Source organism: Mesoplodon densirostris, chromosome 3 (assembly GCF_025265405.1).
Source record: "Mesoplodon densirostris isolate mMesDen1 chromosome 3, mMesDen1 primary haplotype, whole genome shotgun sequence".
In the NCBI taxonomy this organism is placed as follows: Eukaryota; Metazoa; Chordata; class Mammalia; order Artiodactyla; family Ziphiidae; genus Mesoplodon; species Mesoplodon densirostris.
In genome coordinates this window covers 100,478,861-100,501,012 of record NC_082663.1, presented here as the reverse complement: position 1 = coordinate 100,501,012, position 22,152 = coordinate 100,478,861, and the positions used below count along the sequence as shown (strand labels likewise).

The 22,152-nt window shown below is 46.7% G+C and overlaps 1 protein-coding gene, 1 long non-coding RNA gene and 1 pseudogene across 2 annotated transcripts; 2 read left to right on the top strand and 1 right to left on the bottom strand.

The window, feature by feature from the left end:
* Positions 1 to 610: 610 nt before the first annotated feature.
* Positions 611 to 3,659, top strand: LOC132486813 (protein FAM170A-like; the record flags this gene model as incomplete). The annotated part of the gene is made up of 3 exons (XM_060094380.1): positions 611 to 620; positions 1,972 to 2,112; positions 2,896 to 3,659. Coding segments are annotated over exons 1-3 (915 nt in total), but the record flags the coding sequence as incomplete, so codon positions are not given.
* Positions 3,660 to 11,386: 7,727 nt separating this feature from the next.
* LOC132486812 (protein FAM170A-like) lies at positions 11,387 to 18,064 on the top strand (annotated as a pseudogene).
* A 207-nt stretch (positions 18,065 to 18,271) lies between these two features.
* Positions 18,272 to 20,674, bottom strand: LOC132486300 (uncharacterized). Its single transcript, XR_009531473.1, has 2 exons — positions 20,458 to 20,674; positions 18,272 to 18,368 (listed from the first exon to the last, which is right to left on the bottom strand). It is a non-coding gene; the product is annotated as an uncharacterized LOC132486300 (long non-coding RNA).
* Between the last annotated feature and the right edge of the window lie 1,478 nt (positions 20,675 to 22,152).

Here is a 22,152-nt window from a genome sequence, read left to right as displayed (position 1 = left end):
AGGATGCTGAGAGAGACCCATGACTTGCTTGGCCTCTTTTACCAAAGTGGAAAGAGAAGCCCCATGAGTTGAAGGCCCTGTTGAAAAGTATCTTGACAAGTGGAATGCAGTTCGAAAGAAGATTGTTTGTCTAGGGATGGTGTCATATTGAAAGCAAGGAGGTTTTATTCCTTCAACAGGAACAATTTCCCAAAGGAGATCAAGGGAAGGGAAGGGCTTTCCAGAGACTGAGACCACGTGGGCGGGGGTGAGAAATGTCCTCAGGGTCCTGCGAGGAGCTCTGAGTGCCACTGGCCACGTGGTGCCTGCGTGCATTAAATGTAGGCGAGTAGCTTGCCCTGGGAGGGGGTGGTCACCCCAGAGATCCAGCTAGAGGTCTCTGCCCCAGATTAGAGCCCAGTAGCTCCTACCAGGCCCAGGGCCCTGGAGACTGTAGGATGGGCCCTGGGAATGGAGCTCTAGACAGCAGGCAGATTTTCAGGCAGTGGCTGGGACAGGCTGGGGAAGGCAATGACTGCCCCTGACCATTCAGAATATTTTTCGCTATGTTCCTTTGTGTCTGTGTGCGAGGGGGGGGGGGGGCGGAGGGGGTAGTGCAGAGAAGAGCAGGATGAATGGGGGTAGAGTGCTTATCAGATATAAACTCTGCGTGGTACAGTTCTTGTCACCCTGCCTGGACCTGGCTGACACTCGGTGTACGTAAGAGTGTATACAGAACTCTTGTTAGGGGTGTTTTATGAGACAGTAACTCATACACCCATGGACACTCTGATACAGCAAAAGTATCACACACCCCACATATAACTTCCGTATTAAACCACACACAGCACATGGAGGTATATACACGCATCCGTCCTGTACTACGTTCTCATACAACCCACCTGTATCACAATCCTCTCCTGCAACACCAAACGCTGGAGATGAGATATGTATATAGACACACACACTATATATATAGGACACACACACACACACTCACACACACTATATATATATATATATATATATATATATGTATCTCCTCAACTCTCGCAGAAACTCAGCTAACTTCAGCCATCTCTAAATACCTCTATAAGAACCAGTCACGTGTCATACACACCACACTTGTAACACATTCTTGAGTAATGCCAGACCCGCTTTGTACAAACCACAGTAAACCACAGTCTCACTAACCCATGTCAGGGTTCCCAGATAAAATATGGGCTATCCAGTTCAGTTTGAATTCCAGATAAACAACAAGTAATTTTTCAGTATCAGTATGTCCCAAATATTGTATGGGCCATACTTACACTAAAAATAAGTAAGACCAAATACTGCATGGGAATGCTTACACTAAAAAATTATTCTGGGTTTACCTGAAACTGAAATTTAACTGGGTGCCCTGTATTTTTCTTCACTTAGTCTGGCAACCCTTATATACTTACCACCAGCTCAGGTATTATATATTTATTGTATTTTTGTTTAGTGTGTGTCTTCCTCTACTAGAATGTGCAGCGTTACCAGAGACTACAACAAAGCAAGAGCGCCGGATACACAGGAGTAGCTGCTTACTGAATCTTGGTGAATCAATGAATGAACACACACCATAAATACAAGCCACACCATGTAATGAGGAAAAGTTACATGTCCCAGAATTCCTGACTTGTGAACAGAAACCATGCACACAAAGGCCACAGACACAGATAAGACACATCTCCACCGTGCTCCCCATGCCAACCCCACACTTACCACAGACTTAACTGATACACATCACTCACTCTTCCCACATACTCACAGTCACCACCGAGGCCTGCATTACCAACAAGACAGTGACAGAGTAAGTACTGATTTGAATTAAATACTGGAGTATTCACTGGGAAACACACTCTCAACTGTGTGTATTCACTGCACCTGACACGTGCCAGACACTCGGTAAGTATTTGTGGACAGAGGACTGATGAACCCACCCTGAGCCTTTCATTCCTCCCTCAGGAATCTCGAAGTCACAAGAGGATCTCCCTCAGCTTGGATCCACTGTGGTGGCCAAAGGCTGCAGCCCAGGGGCAGGGGAGGTCTCCTCTGCCTCTACATACTTCTCCTGTGCTTCTTCTCCGCGCAAGCTCATCTACGCTGGTAAGGGCGCGGGGCTCCTCATGTGAGGGGGTGTTTGGCTGTGAGGCAGGAGGCACACAGATCCCAGGGAGGCTGAGAGGAAACCCAGGGTCATCAGAGGTGATGAGGACTCTGTGGAGGAGCCTGGGCAGGATGGCTGAGCTGTTACGAGGGCGTGGAGCCCAGCTGAGTCTGGGGCGGGGGTGTGTGAATCCTGGTACTACCATGGTGGCGAAGTCAAGGAGCAGGGACCGGAAAGGTCTGGGCTTGAGGTGGAGGGAAGAGGGACCAGATTAAGCATCTTCAGCGGAAAATGTAGGGTTTCTCTTTGCCTTTGCTTCCAGAGAAGCACAGAGTTCTGCATCATAGACCTCCAGCCTTAGAGCAGCACCATCCAGCTCAGGTCCACACAGCTCACACATACATCCGCCCTCCAGGCACAGCCCTTCTCAGTGCACACAGAAACCCCAAGCACCACAGCCCCATTCCACAAGGAATGCACCACCGATGTTCCCAAACTCACACTCCTCGTCGTACACGCATCCAGCCGCATCCCTCACATACCACAGCCCTCACCACCATACTCCACACCCCTGTATACAGGCACCGCTCCAGTATCCCCCCACACGCACATGAAAAGCCCACAGATGACACAAGACACACCGCTCCGTCCTACGGCCAACAGACACCAAGCTCACGACATAGCTACGTCATGCAAATGTCCCTCTCTCGTCTACCACACCTGCTCCCTCAGCTTCTGGCACGGCCCATGCATGTTATTATGTTTTTAATTTCCTTTTTGAGGAACCCGGAGATCACATCGAGACACTGCCCAGCCTAAAGCACCCCTAGCCCAGGTTCAGGAAAAAGGGGAGACTGCTCCCCCATCACACTGTGTCTCCTCCTCACCCTCTCCACCCTGTAAGCACTATCTGCACCCAGACAAAGAGGAAAGGGGCACGAAAATATACTACATGCAGGTACAAGTGAACAAGGGTGTAGCTGTCTCCTGGAAGACAAAGAAACCCTTGGAGTTGCCTGAAAAGCAGCTGACAATAGAAGAAGTGACCCTTCCTGAGGATGCGTGCACAGTAGGCACTTACCCCTCTGATGTGTTCACCGAAAGCCTCCTGTCTGACAGTGAGCCCACTGGGGAGGAGAAAGAGTATGAGGAAAGGGCAGAGCCAGGCAGCCCATCAGGGTCACCTGCAGTCCAGGAGACACCCAGGGCCAAGACACCGGCCTGGATGGCGACCATGGAGACCGGCTTCAGGTGCATGGCCTGCTGCCGGGTCTTCCACACCTTGGAGATCCTCCAGCAGCACGTGAAGGGCGGCGTCCTGGAGGGCTTCGGCTGCCGTTTCTTTCATCTCAACATCGCCCAGTGGATGGGCAATGTGGAATTCGAGAGCTCCCCTGAGGAGGAGGGCAGTGTGGAACCCGAGACCACCTCAGAGGACGAGGAGGACGACGAGGAGAAGCTAGAAGGCCCCAGCCCGAAGAGACCCCGCAGGCAGGGTCTTTTCTCTCTTTTGAGTTCCACACGGCAACTGAGATTCATGGGACAGAAGATCCTGGAGACGGTGTGGCCTTGGAAGAGGTAAGGCTTGAGGCTGGCACTCTTCTGAGCCTATGTCACAAGGGCCCAGAGGAGTCTAAGGGAAGGGGCCGCACACATGTGCTGGTTTACCTAATGGCTCTGCACTTGCATCAACTTGGGACACACCCAACACTTCCAAAGGAACTGAGCTCTGCTGACTTCAACAAGAAGGTGGAGCCTTTTCCTAGGAGTTTTCTCAGGGTCTGCACGATGGACCTCAACTCTTAGAGGACGTACCACCAGCAGCTCCTTGTCGGCACAGAGAGCCAGGAGTGGTCTGAAGAGAGGACAGGGGCCCTTGCAGGACCGGAACTTTGAGGTCTGAGAGCCTTTGGCCTGAGCTAAGATCTCACCCGGACCACTGTACCTAGCCTTCTGTGACAAAGGGGAATATGAAAGAGAGTCACGTGGAAATGAGGTCCCCCGAGATATGGAAGTGTTCCAGAACCTTCGTTGCGTGGTAGTTGATCTGGAGCCAAGCTCACTGTGGTGTGTCTGGCTCTGAGCATTAAGGCAACGCTGGAGGGTGACCCTGACCAGCAGAGCTTGGAGTGCTGCTTGTCTCTTCCTGTTCTACCTCAGTTGTTTGATCCCTTCCAGGGAGAAGAAAGGACCCTCGGGAGAGTAGCAGACAGAATGCCGTGGTCTGAAGGAGGATGAAGGGACCGACACTCAGTCTAACATCATATGACAATAGGAACGTCCTATGCAATAAAGGGCATTTTCCAAACCTTTCCTGGAGGTTTGAGTTAACTACATTTTTCTATCTATGCATCTATCTATCAGTCATCTACATCTGCATCTTTCAAGGTTTGTGAACAAGCTTTCACATAAGCACTAGAGACGTCCGCCAGCATTTTCCAGAAGGAGGCCTGGAAATTGCTGGGGACTTCTCACAAATAGGGAATGGCCACAACGCCTGCCACACAGACTATGCGCGTGGCCCTCCTGACGTACTCCCACTCTCTCTCTGAATTTCCCAACGTCTGAGATGAGGGTGCTGGCTGCAGGCAATGATCGCGTGCAGGCTGAATCTTCTCCAGATTCTGATTCTCTTCCTGGGCCTATTGTCCTCAAGCACAGTCTCCATGTCCCTGGTCACACTGATCTCTCTCCTTCAGTCCTTCCCTCCCTCCCTCTCCTGCCTCCCAGTGCAGAGAATTCTTTTTTACATTTGAGACGAGATTTATTTTTTGTGCACAGAATTCTCACCTGTTCTACTGTGGCCTCTGTTTTGAACATTCCAAAGCTGAGAATTTTCTTTTTTTCTCCCTCATTTCTGCTGAGTCTTTACCTTCCTAATGCAGTGAACTCAGAGTGCCTAGCTGACTGGAGGGGGAAAAAAATCCAGGGAGCAAAGAGAAATAATAAAAAAAAGTATCAGTTAATTTTTCATAGTGTTATCCAACTATATATTTTTAAAATTTTGGAATAATATTAGGAATATTCTCTTTATAAAAAACTGAATTATTGGGCTTCCCTGGTGGAGCAGTGGTTAAGAATATGCCTGCGAATGCAGGGGACATGGGTTCGAGCCCTGTTCTGGGAAGATCCCACGTGCCACGGAGTAACTAAGCCCGCGCGCCACAACTACTGAGCCTGCGCCCTAGAGCCCGTGTGTCACAACTACTGAGCCCACGTGCCACAACTACGGAAGCCTGCGTGCCTAGAGCCCGTGCTCCGCAACAAGAGAAGCCACTGCAATGAGAAGCCCGTGCACCACAGCCAAGAGTAGCCCCCGCTCACTGCAACTAGAGAACGCCCGCTAGCAGCAACAAAGACCCAATGCAGCCCAAAATAAATTAATTAATTTTTAAAAATTGAATTATTTTCAAGGGGACAATGTATAAAAGTACAATAAAAGTCCCCCTTCATAACCCCCCAACCCCACTCTCAAGATGGAATAGATATGGTGTGATACAATTTATAGTCGTACTACTACTACTCCTCCCACCGCAGCCGAAATCCTCTGAGCCCGGTGCAGCAGCTTCCTTTCACAATGCTAGGACCGGCCACAAAACAGATGATAATCCCTTTGGACATTTCAAGGAGCAGCACCAAGGGAACAGTACCTGGGAAATGCCACTGACAGCTCAGAATATCCATGGCATTTCTAGGGCCTCGGCACTGCTCTCGCTCTGGGAATGAAGGTCCAAAAAGCACGTCAGAGAATGTTCGTAATTGTAAACAAGCTCCACCTTTGAAACACAATCTACATAGAACCAAATATACAAGCCTGCACAATGGATGAAGCCAACGTCTTCTCCATGATTGCCCTTCTGACAACTTGGTTGTCTCCTCAACCATAAAAGGTGAACTTGAAACTCACGACCTTGCCTTGTCACCAGAAACATCCAAGCTTGGATCAGTCTTTCTAAGACCAGATATTTGCTCTGTGAACTATTAGAGACTTGTCACATACACAGAAGTAGAACAGGATTATTTCTATCTACCTGGCGACCTGGAGTCTTTCACATTGCTCCTGTTAAAACTCTCAGAACACCAAAACTTTACCTACAAAGGGTTCAAGCTATGACACTCCCAATTCTCACAAACCTCCTCACCTCTTGTGAGTCACATGCAGCCAATTCCAGGAATTGGAAACATGGTTGTGAGGATGAAACTGACTTTGGGGCTCCCCTTGGATATGGTCTTCCAGACTTACCAAAAGGCCATTAAGAGGACGGTTTACCCCACCTCAGGGAAACCTGAGGCAGTATTTGCAGTCAAGGGCTGGCCATGGCTTCTGAGCTACATCCAAAAAGAATTTCATACCGTACCTGGATCTGCTGAAGCCATTTCTGACTGTCCGAGAGCCAGCATGTACCGCTCCTGAACTGCCTCCATTGTGGATCATCAGTGGGGCTGTCAGATTTACTAAATAAAAATACAGGATACCCAGTTAAACTTGAACTTCACATGAATAGTAAGTCATCACTTTTAGTATAAGTAGATCCTATGTACTATTTGGGGCATACTTATCTTCAAAATATACTCGTTGTTTTTCTGACATTCATATTTAACTGAACAGCCTATATTTTATCTGTCAACCCTACTCATCAGAAATGATGGAGTCTTATAGAGATCCAAGAGATGCCTCAGAGCATCCTCAGCTTTTATTTCTATGTCCTGGACAGTGAGCACGAGCTTCCCACTCACATTAATTGGCTATAATGGAGTATATTCTCCATTTTAGAGCCTTTTGTACTTGTCATTGTTATCATCTTCCTTATTTTAAAGAGATGTTTATTTTTTTCCAAACTTAATAGCTCATCCAAAAGTATTTGGAAGTTCATTCGACAAGGGAAAAACAACATGATTCTGAAAAGTGAAGGGAACCGCCTGGTGTTTAGTAAAGCAGTATTAGGGAGATTGAAAAAGCCAAACTTAATAAGCAAATCTCTCCAAGGGTATTTTCAGAGCTTGATACCCTCCCACACCCTGAAAATATTATTACATCAAGAAGGTAGAACCTGCTAACCAAATGTAAGGCTCCCATATGATTCTATCAAACGGAGGATGCTTCTTTACTAAGCAGTGAGCACACTTGCTGCCCCAGGGACCTTGGCAGTTGCAATACAGAGCTCTTCCCTTTGGGATGGAAACAGCAAGTTGTCCTGTGGTCTACACGCTGGCCCCAAAAATACTACACTCCCAATACTTGTCAACTTTAAGTATTTTTCTACATATCTCCATTTTTCTGTTACTATTTGGACTACATCCTAGCCTTGACATTACATAAATTGCATTCAAGAAGCTATTTTTAAAAGTTGGTAGGAAATCTTAAATATATAGCTTACAGCCCCTGGCTTACTTTCATCCAGGTGCATAAGGGTTTTCAAAAGTAGTCAGGTTAGTTACCCCGTATCACAGCCCCACGCTTTTGTCAGAGATACAAAAATGGAACATGGTATTTAAGGTTTTAGTTGCCAAATCATCAAGCCTCCCAGACAGAGGCAATAGAGCAAAATGATTACAGAGGCATGGATTTTGATTTGCTCCAGTGTCTTGGGCAAGTCACTTGGCCTCTGTATTTATTTGTACTTATCTGCCCTTTTCTGTCCCTTGGGAGTTATAATTGTACCTAGTCCATGGGTATGTTGTACAAATTATCTGTAAAGTAGTTAGAAGAAACCGACACAGAGTAAGCACTCCACAGACATTGGCTATTAGCTACTGGAAATATTTCTCCATGAAACAGATTACTTTATCAGTGGATGACTCGGTGGGAGACAGTGAATCACAGCATCACAGCATGTTGAAAGTGACCTAGTTCACACTCTTATGTGAAAAAAAGAAAAGTGTGCATGCGTAGAAAATGTCTGAAAGTTTACATAACGAATAGTTCATCATGTTAACTTTGAGGATTAGAATAAATCAGGAAAGGAGGAAAGAAAAACTTGAGTGTCATTCAATTTCTACATCATTTGTGTTTCTACACTGAGACTCTGAATACACTGGAAGTGCCATTTTTTTGAATGTGGCGGGATAAAGGTTTTCAAGTTCTCCTGATACATCCGTATTATTATTTCAGGATTGCTGGCATTTCTTGCCATCTTCGGATCTACACCCATTTGAGTCAGGGGGCCATTCTGGACGGAGGAGATAATAGAGCAGAAGTGAAGTGAGAGAAAAGGAGAGAAAAGATTTTCTCTTTTCTCTTCAAAGAGGAAAGGTCTTTGGAATGGGAACAACTCACAACCAAACTTTGGGAAAAGGATGTGATGGAAAACGAGACAAACATCCTACCCCTGTGATGAGAAGGATTCCCTGGGCTGGATGGAGCGAGGTCACAGGTGGCTGGACAAGGAAACCAACTAGGGAGAAACACACACAAGTGCAGAGCAAACACCCCAAGGCCACTCAGCCTGACCCCATGCAAACATGTGTCCAGCAGCCAGCCCTTCACCTGTGGCTCCCCAGCAAGACAGGTACCTCGGGGGTGCCAACTCATTCTGAGTCCATTATGCCTGACCATTCATAAACCGCTGTCTAACGTGTGAGGAATAAACTCTAACTGTTTATGAGGAAATTGGGGAAGGAGATTGAAAGGTTACTTAAATGGAAAAAAAAAAAGTTCAGGAACGCACGATGGTAGAGCGACAAGAAAAGGACCTTAAAAGATGGAAAGGATTTGCCAAAGAAGAGAAAGAAAAAGAAATGATTCCGAATGGGTTAACCTGCAGCTAGGAAGTTAAGGAAGATTATTGATCTGTGAAGACTATGGAATAAAGAGAATAAAATTTATCGGAAGTTGCTGAGACTACGGTAAGAAGCATGATTATCAAATTATGAATTGGCTGCAATGGCATTCTAGGGGGACACTAGGAAGGGGAAGCAAATGTTCATGAGATGACAGTGGCAGGTGGAAAGTTGTTTCAGGGGAAGATCAGTCTTGCAGAGTGTGTATCAGAGGAGGGCAAGTGTGAGCAAGCAAGGAAATACTAAGTGTATACGGTTCCTTCACTGAGTGCACCCAGCCCCGTGGTCAGCCTTGAGAACAAGCAGGACTTCAGGTACTGGAGCTACATTTCATTCATCAAGACTTGAGAAGACACCCTTAACTCAGGTCTTCTCTTCAAACTCCATCTTTCCTTCTTGACCTTCATTTGGCCTCTTCCCTTACCCTCAAGCTGTGGACTGAGGCCACAGAGCAAGATGGGTCACTAGTGTCCTCCATCCCCTGGCGACTGTGTTTCACATCAGTGGAGCACCAAAGGCAATAACCAAGTAACAGACACAAGAGTGTATGAAGAAGAAGACATTCTGATAAGGCTTTCTGTGACAGTGTGGGCCAAGTCGGCTCTATATGGCTGGTACCACCTGAATTATGAGCAGCCTTAGGGGAGAAGTTCTCAGAAGGAAGACCCTGGCTCTCTAGAGGCTCTGTGTCCTCACAGCCCACTTGAAGACCTCAGTTGCAGCTTCGGCCCCCAATCTCTCTCCCTCTGCCTACTCAGAGTTTTTGAAGTCTTCTTTCCTCCACATTTCTCTTGAGAGGTGGAGGAGGAAGATGAGCTTCAGGCCAGCTCAGACTCCCCTGGGATCCCAGCAGGATGCCTATCATGAACCTCCCACCTTCTAGGAAGCTCCTAAGATCTCCACACTTGGGGGAGTTTTCATTTCATCTGTGCTTCAAATTGCTGGCTGGAGAGGGCCTGTTGGAAGGTGGCTAAAAGCAAGTAGGAATCTTCGGGCAGCCTGGCCCTTCTCGACTGTCAGACATCTTCAGGGATATTCTAGGAAACGTTGTTTGTTCTAGAGAAGGGAGGGAAACAATCCAATTGTCCAATAATGCTTGAATGGAAAATAAATGATGCTATACGCATGTGATGAAATAATATCAAACAGTCAAAAATCAAAGACCTAGATCTATATGGACTGATGTGGATAAATCTTGAAAAGATAATATTGATTGAAAGAAAACAAGATCAAGAATCTTAGATTATGATAACAGGTTTGTAAGTACTTAAATATTTAAATCAATTCAACATATTGCTTCTATATATATAGATGCGAGAAAATAAACTTTATCCAAAGAACACATTATTTACATTTAATATGCTCATTTATCTAGGAAACCCAAAGGAACCCACAGATAAACTAGCAGGAACTAATAAGACGGTTCAACAAGGCAGACACATACAAGATCAATACATTTTAAAAATCAATCAGGCTCCTCTACACAGGCGATAATAAATTAGAAACTGTAAAAGAAAATAAGAAAAAAAGAAGATCTAAAAATAGTCACAAGAGCCATATAAATTATTTAGAGCTAAGCATACGTAAAAGTAAATATAACTAACAAACTGAGTACGACCACTTAAACTCCGCCCAACCCAAGGATTAAAACACGCCTGTTCTTACTTTATGAGAACAGGCCCTCTTCTTAAGTAGCAGATCAGTACGTGAGAGTGAATCAAAGAAACACAGCATCTGAAAAGTCAGCTAGGCCAAGCCTCTCGATCGCACAGACAGAAGCTGAAGCCCAGACAGGTTGAGTTACTTGGTAAAGGGCCCAATGTCCTGACTCAAGGACTAGCATTTTTCACTCATTCGTAAGATACAATCAAATTCAGTACCTTGGAAAGAGATGGGAAAAAATGAAGAAATCAATTATATAGTTCCTCATCTTTAAGTACAGAAATAGCCGTGACAAAATTACAGGTATTGAGGGAAAATTGAAGCGCAGAGTTTAAAATGTCAATAATCCACAGGGAAACTGCAGACCATTTAAAATATTCATATTAAATCTCTATATAAGACATTAAAAGATCTCCAATCAAAATGTTCATTTTATAATAGATATGGTATGATACAATTTATAATAGATGTGGTATGAACCTTTCCCTTTCATGGGAAAGGTTCAGCTGGGAAACAGGAATTGTTCTTGAAAACGGGGCCTGTGCTATTGCAGACACTGTGCTCAACCTAGGTCCACCGAATGCTCCGATGTCATCATTGAGGTCACAGAATTCCACTGTGTGCCTGGCAACCTTGCAAACATAACAGCCCTGGTGAGCACTAGGCAGCACTGCTGGTTCACTAAGTGGTACAAGGTTTTCAGCCATTTAGGAGACTTGACTATTTTGATTTGTATTGAATCATTTCAACGGATTGCCCAAGAGCCAACAAGGGCCAACCTGTAGCGAAGAGGAGGAGTTGGACATCTCTTGAGGCATCTTCTAAGGGAGACTTCTAGTTGGTACGATGGAACGGCGACAAAAGAGGAAACATCTGGAAAATGAAGAGTCCCAGGAAACTGCCGAGAAGGGAGGAGGTATGTGGGGGGCAACTTGGCTGGGGCACATGGGTTTCTGCCAAACTGAACCTTCTCTAAGAAGGAGGGGACTGAGAACGTGTCACCTGTGAAGCAGGGAGCGAGAGACCTTGTCTCACTGATGCTGCCGTATCCATCCGGAGCGTCCCTGTGGTGTGAGACGGCACAGAACGGCCAGATATCCCTGGGAGATGGGAGGTCAGCTCCGCTGCTCTGAGGACTCTCTCCTGGGGCTGCCGGGCCTGGAGCTTTGTCGGACTCACAGCAGGCTGCATCCTGCTTGCACAGACCTAGAGGTGCAGCTTTTCTCAGTCCCCGATTTCTCTCTTATTCTCTTGGATCTTTCCCTGGGGTCATGAGGTGGGGGATGTGAAGGATGCAAGGATGCTGAGAGAGACCCATGACTTGCTTGGCCTCTTTTACCAAAGTGGAAAGAGAAGCCCCATGAGCTGAAGGCCCTGTTGAAAAGTATCTTGACAAGTGGAATGCAGTTCGAAAGAAGATTGTTTGTCTAGGGATGGTGTCATATTGAAAGCAAGGAGGTTTTATTCCTTCAACAGGAACAATTTCCCAAAGGAGATCAAGGGAAGGGAAGGGCTTTCCAGAGACTGAGACCACGTGGGCGGGGGTGAGAAATGTCCTCAGGGTCCTGCGAGGAGCTCTGAGTGCCACGGGCCACGTGGTGCCTGCGTGCATTAAATGTAGGCGAGTAGCTTGCCCTGGGAGGGGGTGGTCACCCCAGAGTTCCAGCTAGAGGTCTCTGCCCCAGATTAGAGCCCAGGAGCTCCTACCAGGCCCAGGACCCTGGAGACTGTAGGATGGGCCCTGGGAATGGAGCTCTAAACAGCAGGCAGATTTCCAGGCAGTGGCTGGAACAGGCTGGGGAAGGCAATGACTGCCCCTGACCATTCAGAATATTTTTCTCTATGTTCCTGTGTGTGTGTGTGTGAGCGTGTGTGCGTGTGTGTGTGTGGTAGTGCAGAGAAGAGCAGGATGAATGGGGGTAGAGTGCTTATCAGATATAAACTCTGCGTGGTACGGTTCTTGTCACCCTGCCTGGACCTGGCTGACACTCGGTGTATGTAAGAGTGTATACAGAACTCTTGGTAGGGGTGTTTTATGAGACAGTAACTCATACACCCATGGACACTCTGATACAGCAAAAATATCACACACCCCACATATAACTTCCGTATTAAACCACACACAGCACATGGAGGTATATACACGCATCCCTCCTGTACTACGTTCTCATACAACCCACCTGGATCACAATCCTCTCCTCCAACACCAAACGCTGGAGATGAGATATGTATATAGACACACACACTATATATATATAAGTATCTCCTCAACTCTCGCACAAACACAGCTAACTTCAGCCATCTCTAAATACCTCTATAAGAACCAGTCACGTGTCATACACACCACACTTGTAACACATTCTTGAGTAATGCCAGACCCGCTTTGTACAAACCACAGTGAACCACAGTCTCACTAACCCATGTCAGGGTTGCCAGATAAAATATGGGCTATCCAGTTCAATTTGAATTCCAGATAAACAACAAGTAATTTTTCAGTATCAGTATGTCCCAAATATTGTATGGGCCATACTTACACTAAAAGTAAGTACGACCAAATACTGCATGGGAATACTTACACTAAAAAATTATTCTGGGTTTATCTGAAACTGAAATTTAACTGGGTGCCCTGTATTTTTCTTCGCTTATTCTGGCAACCCTTATATACTTACCACCAGCTCAGGTATTATATATTTATTGTATTTTTGTTTAGTCTGTGTCTTCCCCTACTAGAATGTGCAGCATTACCAGAGACTAGAACAATGGAAGAGTGCCAGATACACAGGAGTAGCTGCTTACTGAATCTTGGTGAATCAATGAATGAACACACACCATAAATACAAGCCACACCATGTAATGAGGGAAAGTTACATGTCCCAGAATTCCTGACTTGTGAACAGAAACCATGCACACAAAGGCCACAGACACAGATAAGACACATCTCCACCGTGCTCCCCATGCCAACCCCACACTTACCACAGACTTAACTGATACACATCACTCACTCTTCCCACATACTCACAGTCACCACCGAGGCCTACATTACCAACAAGACAGTGACAGAGTAAGTACTGATTTGAATTAAATACTGGAGTATCCACTGGGAACCACACTCTCAACTGTGTGTATTCACTGCAACTGACATGTGCCAGACACTCGGTAAATACTTCTGGACAGAGGACTGATGAACCCACCGTGAGCCTTTCATTCCTCCCTCAGGAATCTCGAAGTCACAAGAGGATCTCCCTCACCTTGGATCCACTGTCGTGGCCCAAGGCTGCAGCCCAGGGGCAGGGGAGGTCTCCTCTGCCCCTAAACACTTCTCGTGTGCTTCTTCTCAGTGCAAGCTCATCTACGCTGGTAAGGGCGTGGGGCTCCTCAGGTGAGGGGCTTCTTGGCTGTGAGGCAGGAGGCACACAGATCCCAGGGAGGCTGAGAGGAAACCCAGGGTCATCAGAGGTGATGAGGGCTCTGTGGAGGAGCCTGGGCAGGATGGCTGAGCTGTTACGAGGGTGTGGATACCAGCTGAGTCGGGGGCGGGGGGGTGCCGGGTGTGAATCCTGGTACTACCATGGTGGGGAAGTCAAGGAGCAGGGGCCGGAAAGGTCTGGGCTTGAGGTGGAGGGAAGAGGGACCAGATTAAGCATCTTCAGAGGAAAATGTAGGGTTTCTCTTTGCCTTTGCTTCCAGAGAAGGACAGAGTTCTGCATCATAGACCTCCAGCCTGAGAGCAGGACCCTCCAGCTCAGGTCCACACAGCTCACACATACATCCGCCCTCCAGGCACAGCCCTTCTCAGTGCACACAGAAACCCCAAGCACCACAGCCCCATTCCACAAGTAATGCACCACCGATGTTCCCAAACTCACACTCCTCGTCGTACACGCATCCACCCGCGTCGCTCACATACCACAGCCCTCACCCACCATACTCCACACCCCTGTATACAGACACCGCTCCAGTATCCCCCCACACGCACATGAAAAGCCCACAGATGACACCAGATACACCGCTCCATCCTTCGGCCAACAGACACCAAGCTCACGACATAGCTACGTCATGCAAATGTCCCTCTCTCGTCTACCACACCTGCTCCCTCAGCTTCCGGCATGGCCCATGCATGTTATTATGTTTTTAATTTCCTTTTTCAGGAATCCGGAGATCATATCGAGACACTGCCCAGCCTACAGCACCCCTAGCCCAGGATCAGGAAGAAGGAGAGACCGCTCCCCCATCACACTGTGTCTCCTCCTCACCCTCTTCACCCTGTAAGAACAATCTGCACCCAGACAAAGAGGAAAGGGGCATGAAAATATACTACATGCAGGTACAAGTGAACAAGGGTGTAGCTGTCTCCTGGAAGACAAAGAAACCCTTGGAGTTGCCTGAAAAGCAGCTGACGATAGAAGAAGTGACCCTTCCTGAGGATGCGTGCACAGTAGGCACTTACCCCTCTGATGTGTCCACCGAAAACCTCCTGTCTGACAGTGAGCCCACTGGGGAGGAGAAAGAGTATGAGGAAAGGGCAGAGCCAGGCAGCCCATCAGGGTCACCTGCCATCGAGGAGAGACCCAGGGCCAAGACACCGGACTGGATGGTGACCATGGAGACCGGCTTCAGGTGCATGGCCTGCTGCCGGGTCTTCCACACCTTGGAGATCCTCCAGCAGCACGTGAAGGGCGGCGTCCTGGAGGGCTTCAGCTGCCGTATCTTTCATCTCAACATGGCCCAGTGGATGGGCAATGTGGAATCCGAGATCACCCCAAGGAGGAGGACGAGGAGGACGAGGAGGACGAGGACGAGGAGGACGAGGAAGAGAAGCAAGTAGGCCCCAGCCCGAAGAGACCCCGCAGGCAGGGTCTTTTCTCTCTTTTGATTTCCACACAGCTACTGAGATTCATGGGACAGAAGATCCTGGAGACGGTGTGGCCTTGGAAGAGGTAAGGCTTGAGGCTGGCACTCTTCTGAGCCTATGTCACGAGGGCCCAGAGGAGTCTAAGGGAAGGGGCCGCACACATGTGCTGGTTTACCTAATGGCTCTGCACTTGCATCAACTTGGGACACACCCAGCACTTCCAAAGGAATTGAGCTCTGCTGACTTCAACAAGAAGGTGGAGCCTTTTCCTAGGAGTTTTCTCAGGGTCTGCACGATGGGCCTCAACTCTTAGAGGACGTACCACCAGCAGCTCCTTGTCGGCAGAGAGAGCCAGGAGTGGTCTGAAGAGAGGACAGGGGCCCTTGCAGGACCGGAACTTTGAGGTCTGAGAGCCTTTGGCCTGAGCTGAGATCTCACCCGGACCACTGTACCTAGCCTTCTGTGACAAAGGGGAATATGAAAGAGAGTCACGTGGAAATGAGGTCCCCCGAGATATGGAAATGTTCCAGAACCTTCGTTGCATGGTAGTTGATCTGGAGCCAAGCTCACTGTGGTGTGTCTGGATCTGAGCATTAAGGCAACGCTGGAGGGTGACCCCGAGCAGCAGAGCTTGGAGTGCTGCTTGTCTCTTCCTGTTCTACCTCAGTTGTTTGATCCCTTCCAGGGAGAAGAAAGGACCCTCGGGAGAGTAGCAGACAGAAAGCCGTGGTCTGAAGGAGGATGAAGGGACTGGCACTCAGTCTAAAATCATATGACAATAGGAACATCATATGCAATAAAGGGCATTTTCCAAACCTTTCCTGGAGGTTTGAGTTAATTACATTTTTCTATCTATGCATCTATCTATCCATCATCTACATCTGTATCTTTCAAGGTTTGTGAACTAGCTTTCACATAAGCACTAGAGACGTCCGCCAGCATTTTCCAGAAGAGGCCTGGAAATTGCTGGGGACTTCTCACAAATAGGGAATGGCCACAACCCCTGCCACACAGACTATGCGCGTGGCCCTCCTGACTTACTCCCACTCTCTCTCTGAATTTCCCAACGTCTGAGATGAGGGTGCTGGCTGGAGGCAATGATCGCGTGCAGGCTGAATCTTCTCCAGATTCTGATTCTCTTCCTGGGCCTATCGTCCTCAAGCACAGTCTCCATGTCCCTGGTCACACTGATCTCTCTCCTTCAGTCCTTCCCTCCCTCCCTCTCCTGCCTCCCAGTGCAGAGAATTCTTTTTTACATTTGAGACGAGATTTATTTTTTGTGCACAGAATTCTCACCTGTTCTACTGTGGCCTCTGTTTTGAACATTCCAAAGCTGAGAATTTTCTTTTTTTCTCCCTCATTTCGGCTGAGTCTTTACCTTCCTAATGCAGTGAACTCACAGTGCCTAGTTGACTGGAGGGGGAAAAAAATCCAGGGAGCAAAGAGAAATAATAAAAAAAAGTATCAGTTAATTTTTCATAGTGTTATCCAACTATATATTTTTAAAATTTTGGAATAATATTAGGAATATTCTCTTTATAAAAAACTGAATTATTGGGCTTCCCTGGTGGTGCAGTGGTTAAGAATATGCCTGCGAATGCAGGGGACATGGGTTCGAGCCCTGTTCTGGGAAGATCCCACGTGCCACGGAGTAACTAAGCCCGCGCGCCACAACTACTGAGCCTGCGCCCTAGAGCCCGTGTGTCACAACTACTGAGCCCACGTGCCACAACTACGGAAGCCTGCGTGCCTAGAGCCCGTGCTCCGCAACAAGAGAAGCCACTGCAATGAGAAGCCCGTGCACCACAGCCAAGAGTAGCCCCCGCTCACTGCAACTAGAGAACGCCCGCTAGCAGCAACAAAGACCCAATGCAGCCCAAAATAAATTAATTAATTTTTAAAAATTGAATTATTTTCAAGGGGACAATGTATAAAAGTACAATAAAAGTCCCCCTTCATAACCCCCCAACCCCACTCTCAAGATGGAATAGATATGGTGTGATACAATTTATAGTCGTACTACTACTACTCCTCCCACCGCAGCCGAAATCCTCTGAGCCCGGTGCAGCAGCTTCCTTTCACAATGCTAGGACCGGCCACAAAACAGATGATAATCCCTTTGGACATTTCAAGGAGCAGCACCAAGGGAACAGTACCTGGGAAATGCCACTGACAGCTCAGAATATCCATGGCATTTCTAGGGCCTCGGCACTGCTCTCGCTCTGGGAATGAAGGTCCAAAAAGCACGTCAGAGAATGTTCGTAATTGTAAACAAGCTCCACCTTTGAAACACAATCTACATAGAACCAAATATACAAGCCTGCACAATGGATGAAGCCAACGTCTTCTCCATGATTGCCCTTCTGACAACTTGGTTGTCTCCTCAACCATAAAAGGTGAACTTGAAACTCCCGACCTTGCCTTGTCACCAGAAACATCCAAGCTTGGATCAGTCTTTCTAAGACCAGATATTTGCTCTGTGAACTATTAGAGACTTGTCACATACACAGAAGTAGAACAGGATTATTTCTATCTACCTGGCGACCTGGAGTCTTTCACATTGCTCCTGTTAAAACTCTCAGAACACCAAAACTTTACCTACAAAGGGTTCAAGCTATGACACTCCCAATTCTCACAAACCTCCTCACCTCTTGTGAGTCACATGCAGCCAATTCCAGGAATTGGAAACATGGTTGTGAGGATGAAACTGACTTTGGGGCTCCCCTTGGATATGGTCTTCCAGACTTACCAAAAGGCCATTAAGAGGACGGTTTACCCCACCTCAGGGAAACCTGAGGCAGTATTTGCAGTCAAGGGCTGGCCATGGCTTCTGAGCTACATCCAAAAAGAATTTCATACCGTACCTGGATCTGCTGAAGCCATTTCTGACTGTCCGAGAGCCAGCATGTACCGCTCCTGAACTGCCTCCATTGTGGATCATCAGTAGGGCTGTCAGATTTACTAAACAAAAATACAGGATACCCAGTTAAACTTGAACTTCACATGAATAGTAAGTCATCACTTTTAGTATAAGTAGATCCTATGTACTATTTGGGGCATACTTATCTTCAAAATGTACTCGTTGTTTTTGTGACATTCATATTTAACTGAACAGCCTATATTTTATCTGTCAACCCTACTCATCAGAAATGATGGAGTCTTATAGAGATCCAAGAGATGCCTCAGAGCATCCTCAGCTTTTATTTCTATGTCCTGGACAGTGAGCACGAGCTTCCCACTCACATTAATTGGCTGTAATGGAGTATATTCTCCATTTTAGAGCCTTTTGTACTTGTCATTGTTATCATCTTCCTTATTTTAAAGAGATGTTTATTTTTTTCCAAACTTAATAGCTCATCCAAAAGTATTTGGAAGTTCATTCGACAAGGGAAAAACAACATGATTCTGAAAAGTGAAGGGAACCGCCTGGTGTTTAGTAAAGCAGTATTAGGGAGATTGAAAAAGCCAAACTTAATAAGCAAATCTCTCCAAGGGTATTTTCAGAGCTTGATACCCTCCCACACCCTGAAAATATTATTACATCAAGAAGGTAGAACCTGCTAACCAAATGTAAGGCTCCCATATGATTCTATCAAACGGAGGATGCTTCTTTACTAAGCAGTGAGCACACCTGCTGCCCCAGGGACCTTGGCAGTTGCAATACAGAGCTCTTCCCTTTGGGATGGAAACAGCAAGTTGTCCTGTGGTCTACACGCTGGCCCCCAAAATACTACACTCCCAATACTTGTCAACTTTAAGTATTTTTCTACATATCTCCATTTTTCTGTTACTATTTGGACTACATCCTAGCCTTGACATTACATAAATTGCATTCAAGAAGCTATTTTTAAAAGTTGGTAGGAAATCTTAAATATATAGCTTACAGTCCCTGGCTTACTTTCATCCAGGTGCATAAGGGTTTTCAAAAGTAGTCAGGTTAGTTACCCCGTATCACAGCCCCACGCTTTTGTCAGAGATACAAAAATGGAACATGGTATTTAAGGTTTTAGTTGCCAAATCATCAAGCCTCCCAGACAGAGGCAATAGAGCAAAATGATTACAGAGGCATGGATTTTGATTTGCTCCAGTGTCTTGGGCAAGTCACTTGGCCTCTGTATTTATTTGTACTTATCTGCCCTTTTCTGTCCCTTGGGAGTTATAATTGTACCTAGTCCATGGGTATGTTGTACAAATTATCTGTAAAGTAGTTAGAAGAAACCGACACAGAGTAAGCACTCCACAGACATTGGCTATTAGCTACTGGAAATATTTCTCCATGAAACAGATTACTTTATCAGTGGATGACTCGGTGGGAGACAGTGAATCACAGCATCACAGCATGTTGAAAGTGACCTAGTTCACACTCTTATGTGAAAAAAAGAAAAGTGTGCATGCGTAGAAAATGTCTGAAAGTTTACATAACGAATAGTTCATCATGTTAACTTTGAGGATTAGAATAAATCAGGAAAGGAGGAAAGAAAAACTTGAGTGTCATTCAATTTCTACATCATTTGTGTTTCTACACTGAGACTCTGAATACACTGGAAGTGCCATTTTTTTGAATGTGGCGGGGTAAAGGTTTTCAAGTTCTCCTGATACATCCGTATTATTATTTCAGAATTGCTGGCATTTCTTGCCATCTTCGGATCTACACCCATTTGAGTCAGGGGGCCATTCTGGACGGAGGAGATAATAGAGCAGAAGTGAAGTGAGAGAAAAGATTTTCTCTTTTCTCTTCAAAGAGGAAAGGTCGGGCCTCCCTGGTGGCGCAGTGGTTAAGAGTCCGCCTGCCGATGCAGGGGATACGGGTTCGTGCCCCGGTCTGGGAGGATCCCATATGCCGCGGAGCGGCTGGGCCCGTGAGCCGTGGCCGCTGGGCCTGCGCATCCGGAGCCTGTGCTCCGCAACGGGAGAGGCCACAACAGTGAGAGGCCCGCATACAGCAAAAAGAAAAAAAAAAAAAAAAAAGAGGAAAGGTCTTTGGAATGGGAACAACTCACAACCAAACTTTGGGGAAAGGATGTGATGGAAAACGAGACAAACATCCTACCCCTGTGATGAGAAGGATTCCCTGGGCTGGATGGAGCGAGGTCACAGGTGGCTGGACAAGGAAACCAACTAGGGAGAAACACACACAAGTGCAGAGCAAACACCCTGAGGCCACTCAGCCTGACTCCATGCAAACATGTGTCCAGCAGCCAGCCCTTCACCTGTGGCTCCCCAGCAAGACAGGTACCTCGGGGGTGCCAACTCATTCTGAGTCCATTATGCCTGACATTCATAAACCGCTGTCTAACTTGTGAGGAATAAACTCTAACTGTTTATGAGGAAGTTGGGGAAGGAGATTGAAAGGTTACTTAAATGGAAAAAAAAAAAGTTCAGGAACGCACGATGGTAGAGCGACAAGAAAAGGACCTTAAAAGATGGAAAGGATTTGCCAAAGAAGAGAAAGAAAAAGAAATGATTCCGAATGGGTTAACCTGCACCTAGGAAGCTAAGGAAGATTATTGATGTGTGAACACTATGGAATAAAGTGAATAAAATTTATCAGAAGTTGCTGAGACTACGGTAAGAAGCATGATTATCAAATTATGAATTGGCTGCAATGGCATTCTAGGGGGACACTAGGAAGGGGAAGCAAATGTTCATGAGATGACAGTGGCAGGTGGAAAGTTGTTTCAGGGGAAGATCAGTCTTGCAGAGTGTGTATCAGAGGAGGGCAAGTGTGAGCAAGCAAGGAAATACTAAGTGTGTACGGTTCCTTCACTGAGTGCACCCAGCCCCGTGGTCAGCCTTGAGAACAAGCAGGACTTCAGGTACTGGAGCTACATTTCATTCATCAAGACTTGAGAAGACACCCTTAACTCAGGTCTTCTCTTCAAACTCCATCTTTCCTTCTTGACCTTCATTTGGCCTCTTCCCTTACCCTCAAGCTGTGGACTGAGGCCACAGAGCAAGATGGGTCACTAGTGTCCTCCATCCCCTGGCGACTGTGTTTCACATCAGTGGAGCACCAAAGGCAATAACCAAGTAACAGACACAAGAGTGTATGAAGAAGAAGACATTCTGATAAGGCTTTCTGTGACAGTGTGGGCCAAGTCGGCTCTATATGGCTGGTACCACCTGAATTATGAGCAGCCTTAGGGGAGAAGTTCTCAGAAGGAAGACCCTGGCTCTCTAGAGGCTCTGTGTCCTCACAGCCCACTTGAAGACCTCAGTTGCAGCTTCGGCCCCCAATCTCTCTCCCTCTGCCTACTCAGAGTTTTTGAAGTCTTCTTTCCTCCACATTTCTCTTGAGAGGTGGAGGAGGAAGATGAGCTTCAGGCCAGCTCAGACTCCCCTGGGATCCCAGCAGGATGCCTATCATGAACCTCCCACCTTCTAGGAAGCTCCTAAGATCTCCACACTTGGGGGAGTTTTCATTTCATCTGTGCTTCAAATTGCTGGCTGGAGATGGCCTGTTGGAAGGTGGCTAAAAGCAAGTAGGAATCTTCGGGCAGCCTGGCCCTTCTCGACTGTCAGACATCTTCAGGGATATTCTAGGAAACGTTGTTTGTTCTAGAGAAGGGAGGGAAACAATCCAATTGTCCAATAATGCTTGAATGGAAAATAAATGATGCTATACGCATGTGATGAAATAATATCAAACAGTCAAAAATCAAAGACCTAGATCTATATGGACTGATGTGGATAAATCTTGAAAAGATAATATTGATTGAAAGAAAATAAGATCAAGAATCTTATT